The sequence below is a fragment of the Engraulis encrasicolus genome, unplaced genomic scaffold, assembly GCF_034702125.1.
Source record: "Engraulis encrasicolus isolate BLACKSEA-1 unplaced genomic scaffold, IST_EnEncr_1.0 scaffold_35_np1212, whole genome shotgun sequence".
NCBI classification, from domain to species: domain Eukaryota; kingdom Metazoa; phylum Chordata; class Actinopteri; order Clupeiformes; family Engraulidae; genus Engraulis; species Engraulis encrasicolus.
In genome coordinates, this window is record NW_026945654.1 from 1,199,129 (window position 1) to 1,204,128 (window position 5,000).

Genomic DNA, 5,000 nt, shown 5'->3' on the forward strand with positions numbered 1-5,000 from the left:
TGGTGATGTGTTGCTTTTGCTATCACCGTAAATCCATGTGAGGTTAAAAAAAAACCTCCTCAACTTTGTTAGTCAAGTCAGTTCGCTAGCTTGGTTTCAGTCACTGACTGCTCTCTGCTTCCTCTGTTTGTCATCTCCCCTGATCTCATCTAATAGTCACCATGCAAAATGCAGATACATGATTGACAACATTATGTGCTACTGTATACTGCTACTACTACTACTATTACTACTACTAGCTCTACTGATAATAATAACAACAACAACTATATCCTAATTATAATGAAATAATATGACTCCAATGAAATAATGTAGGCCTACATGATCTGATAACATAACAGACGCTGATTAGTGACATAATTTTACATGGTATTGATACATGATGACATATAACTGTAGTTTAAAAAATATATTTGTATATTCTTGCTTTTTCAGACTGTGAGCTGGAGGATGATGTGGAGTCTCCTGTTTTGGTGGTTGAACCCCAGGCTGCTAGTTTGGTGGATCTCAAAAGTAAAGGACAACATGAGGACTTCGCTCCCAACGCTGGAAGTCCAGACATGAAACTGCAGATGGGATTTGTCTGCAACTGCAAATACTTCAATGGTGGAAAATGTAGTTCAGCTTTGAAGGAGGAGGAGTTGCTGTCACTTAGGATGAGGCATTTAGAACTGGACAGTACTGCACTGGATCTGGTCATTTTAGCCCAAATAAGAAGCCATATACACCGTGGTCAAGAAACCGTGAGCTCAAAAAAGGGCTCACAGAGCTCCCGTAAACGTTACCGCTTGGACTATTTTTATGAAGGGCAGAAAATCTGCCGTGATACCTTCATGTACATGCATGGCGTGTTCAAGGACCGCTTAGCTGCACTACTGAAACATTACCTGGAGAATGGCGTTACCCCGAGGACGCATGGAAACAAGGGAAAGGTACCCAAACATGCACTGGAGCCAAATGACATTGAAAGAGTGGTGACCTTCATACATAATTACGCTGAAGAAAATGCAGTTCTTCTTCCCGGCAGAATACCTGGTTACAAGCGGGATGACCTAAAGCTACTGCCCTCCTCCGTCAGCAAAGCAGGCATCCACAAGCTCTACAGCGACTCCTGTGAAGCCAGTGGTCACCGAGCTGCGAGCGAGCGGACCTTCTACCGCCTCTGGCAGCAGTATGTTCCAAATGTCCTCCCCATGAAGCCAATGTCTGACCTGTGCTGGACTTGTCAAAAGAACAGCGCTTTGTTGCTCAGGGCTGCGAAGCAAGACCTGGGAGAGAAGACGGCAGCACTGGCGAAAGCTGAGGAACATCTGCTGCAGGCCACAACAGAGCGCTCATTCTACAACAGCAAGGTCCAGGAGTGTCGCCAAGCCATGGCTGAGAACGGCATAACCAAGCTGATGGCTCCTGGGAACACTGCACCAGATGCATCCAGTGATTTGGAGGTAAGCTTAATGTTTTAGGCCTACTTTATCTTATAGGACTTGTAAATTTATAAACCAAGAAATTAACATGCAGAACACTAAATTAAATATTGCAATAGACATAGGAAGTATGAGTAGTTGATTTTACAGGAAGCATAATGCTTTGACTAAATTAAGTAAAAAAAACCCTGCGCTTTATTCACCACAGGTTCACTACAGTTTTGATTTCGCCCAGCAACTGCATTATCCTCATGACCCCATGCAGCCTGGCCCCATCTTCTTCAAGACGCCTCGAAAGTGTGCAGTCTTTGGTGTCGTCACAGAAGGTCTACCGCAGATGGTCATCTTTCTCCTGGACGAGGCTACTGTAGTTAGCAAAGGTGCCAACTGTGTAATCAGCCTGCTTGATTTTTTTTTTGATAATTTTGGTTTGAAGGAGGCGCGCGTGCATCTACATGCAGACAACTGCGCTGGCCAAAATAAAAATAATGCAGTGATCCAATACCTTCTCTGGAGGGTTATAACAGGCAAGCATCAAAGCATAACCCTGTCATTCATGTTAGCCGGCCACACAAAATTTGCACCCGATTCAATGTTTGGCCTGTTCAAGCGCAAATACAGGCTTTCAAAGGCTGACTGCTTAGCTGACATCGAGAATGTTGTGCGTCAGGCGTCTCCTAGTGGGGTCTTGATTCCCCAGCTCTGTGGTGATGAGAGAGGAAATGTCATCGTGCCCATGTATGGCTGGGATACCCACCTCTCACCGTTCTTCAAGAGGCTCCCATCTATCAATCTACTCCATCACATTGAGTTCAAAGTGGATGGGAGTGTGATGTGTAAGACCTTAGCACAGTCAGAGCCAGTCACACACAAGCTGCTTAAGTGTAGTGTTGATGATGTCCCTGTTGGGAAACCTGCTGCTCTACAGCCTGCAGGCCTAAGTGATGACCGGAAATTGTATTTATTTAAGGAGATCCGTGAGTTTGTAGCTGAACAATTCAGGGACTTAGTATGTCCAAACCCAGTAGCACCACAGGTACAGGAGAGTGTCACTGATGTAAATAATAATACTGTCAATCCAAAGAAAACCAAAAGAATTAAACTGGTTTAGAGTGTTGATGCTATGTGGTGTTCATGCATGTAATGTGATGGAATCTGAATATTGCCCCAATCTCATACATTTCAATGTCCATGCATTTGTTTTATCCGTGAAGGAACAACCCTCTCATAGTTTGTAAGAGGCAATAATATATTAATAATATAATAATAATATAATAATATAGTTTTGTATCACTAGTGTTGATTGCTATTATCTGATGTTGTTTTATGTTACATCAATCCATGTGACCTCACTTTCTGTGAGGGTTTTTTTTTTTAAAACCTACTCACTTGGTTTGTTCTTCTGTTCTTTACCTGTCTTGCTGTTAATACATTTTTGCCTATGGCCTCCTCTCTCTCAAGCCAATAAACATTGCATTTCTGAATTCCAACTACTCTACTCGACCTGAAATCTTATTATATAATCTTGCAATTAGTAATAAACCCAGTTACTATTAATGTGAATGTTTCTAAAGGTCAAAATGAATGTTTCACTGTGGCCCCCTGCTGTACCTCTGTGAACCACAAGGGGTCATGACCTTCACTTTGGGATCCACTGCCAGTGAGTTGATATGGGTAATGAAAATATATAATTTTAATGTTGGTATTTGAAACACTGATGTAAAAATGGTTACATTGCACATGTTTCTCACATCTGCAACTTTCATACTCATATTAAACTTCAAACATTTTGGCGAGTTCTGACAGTTGGTCCACATTATATTGTAAAGTCAAACAAACACAAAAGCCCATAAGGTTGATATGGATTAGCTATATAAATAAATGTAAATACTGTAAATGTAACTATTGATATTGATCTAAGGGTAGTTTAATTACTAATATAAAAAATATATATTTCACGAGACTTTTAATTACTGTCTGTGAATTCTGTTTATTTTTCCTGTAATATCCTGCATTTAATTGAAATAATACAATTATTCCCATGGGGTAGGTATGTATCCCAGCTAATGGTTTTATCAATAAAATGGCTGAATTTATTTCAAGTGACATGATTTATGTTATTGATTATTGATTAGTGTTAATTTAACTGCTTACATCATCAACTTCATCTGCAGCCACCTCCCCATTAATTCAGTGTAATTGGTGTGTTTTTCGCCATGCTCATCATACTAAATAGATCAATTTTAGTTAAACATGAACATTTTTCTATATATGTGTTGGATATCACTTTAAAAAGCAGAATCTAAGCTTGAATTTGGTGTATGACACACTGCCAGGATAATTGTGATTCCAAGATGCATCAGTGTTGAAAGCATTTTTACATTGGAATTTTGCGTTCCAAATCTTTAAATTGGAATTTCTCAGAAGTCCGTTTTTCTGAACCTGTATGCAGCATAAACTTTGATATGACCCTACTCTGTCAATTTTACAGATATCAAGCTGAAATTTTCAGAATATATTCCTAACATTATGTAGAATGGTTTTATGCATTAAGTTGAGATTCACCAAAAAATGACTTTAGCTGGGTTTTCATAGGCAGGGTCACATATAGTCCATGAGGGACATTAGCGTGCTAATAGGCTATATAGTCCGTGAGGGACGTTAGTGTGCTAATATGCTATATAGTCCGTGAGGGACGTTAGCGTGCTAATATGCTATATAGTCAGTGATGGAAATTAGCGTGCTAATATGCTATATAGTCAGTGAGGGACGTTAGCGTGCTAATATGCTATATAGTCAGTGAGGGACATTAGCGTGCTAATATGCTATGTATGGAATAACGGCCGACGAGGTGTCCCGATATCAAGGGAAATAATGGACGAGTCGGAGTGTTCTAACAGCGCAGCTGAAGGTCTATTCGCCTCGCCAAGTCCATTTTCCCTTGATATCAGGACACCTCAAAGGCCGTTATTCCGCTTATCAACTGGTTACCAGCATTTAAGTAGGCCTATCAATATGTTGATCTAAGGCTTCGTGAGAAAGTAGATTCACCACTGCGCTTGGTACGTTGCTATGGGAATCACTTCCTAATCTAGTGAGACGCGTCTCTATCGGAGGCATGTAAGGACACGCGTACAACGTTTGGGTGATTTGACAACCAAATGCAATAGAATTGACTATTGGGTGTTTGACTTGACAACCAAATGCGATAGAATTAATGACGGCATCTTGGCCATAGCAACCTGCAGTTAAAAATCAGTAACGGCACTTCGCCAGAAAGTTAGAAAAGAAGCAGCTTAGACGGCCGCACGCCCGCTTGACATCACAGGTGTCCTGCTCTCGGGAACACCTGCTCAGACAATCAGAAGACGAACCGTCTGCTCACTGGGTGATAAATAGTCAGTGAGGGACATTAGCGTGCCAATACGCGTGAACGGCCATCCGGGTACTTTGCTTGTGAATGTGCGTTACGCCCCTTTGTGGGGGAAAGCAAACCGTTAACTTACACAATCATTAACTTAGGTGCTACATCAGCTAGCCTTAATGAACACAGTTCATGCTTCAGCTGTTTGGCTA

The 5,000-nt window shown here is 41.2% G+C and overlaps 1 protein-coding gene across 1 annotated transcript in view; it reads left to right on the top strand.

Annotated features, from left to right (window-relative positions):
* Positions 1-3,972, top strand: part of LOC134443701 (uncharacterized) — a 4,338-nt gene extending 366 nt beyond the window's left edge. Inside the window, exons 2-3 of the mRNA XM_063193344.1 lie at positions 436-1,445; positions 1,633-3,972. Coding sequence (XP_063049414.1) covers positions 436-1,445; positions 1,633-2,535 — 1,913 coding nt within the window. The 3' untranslated portion in view covers positions 2,536-3,972. The remainder of the gene's footprint in view (positions 1-435; positions 1,446-1,632) is intronic.
* Positions 3,973-5,000: the final 1,028 nt, after the last annotated feature.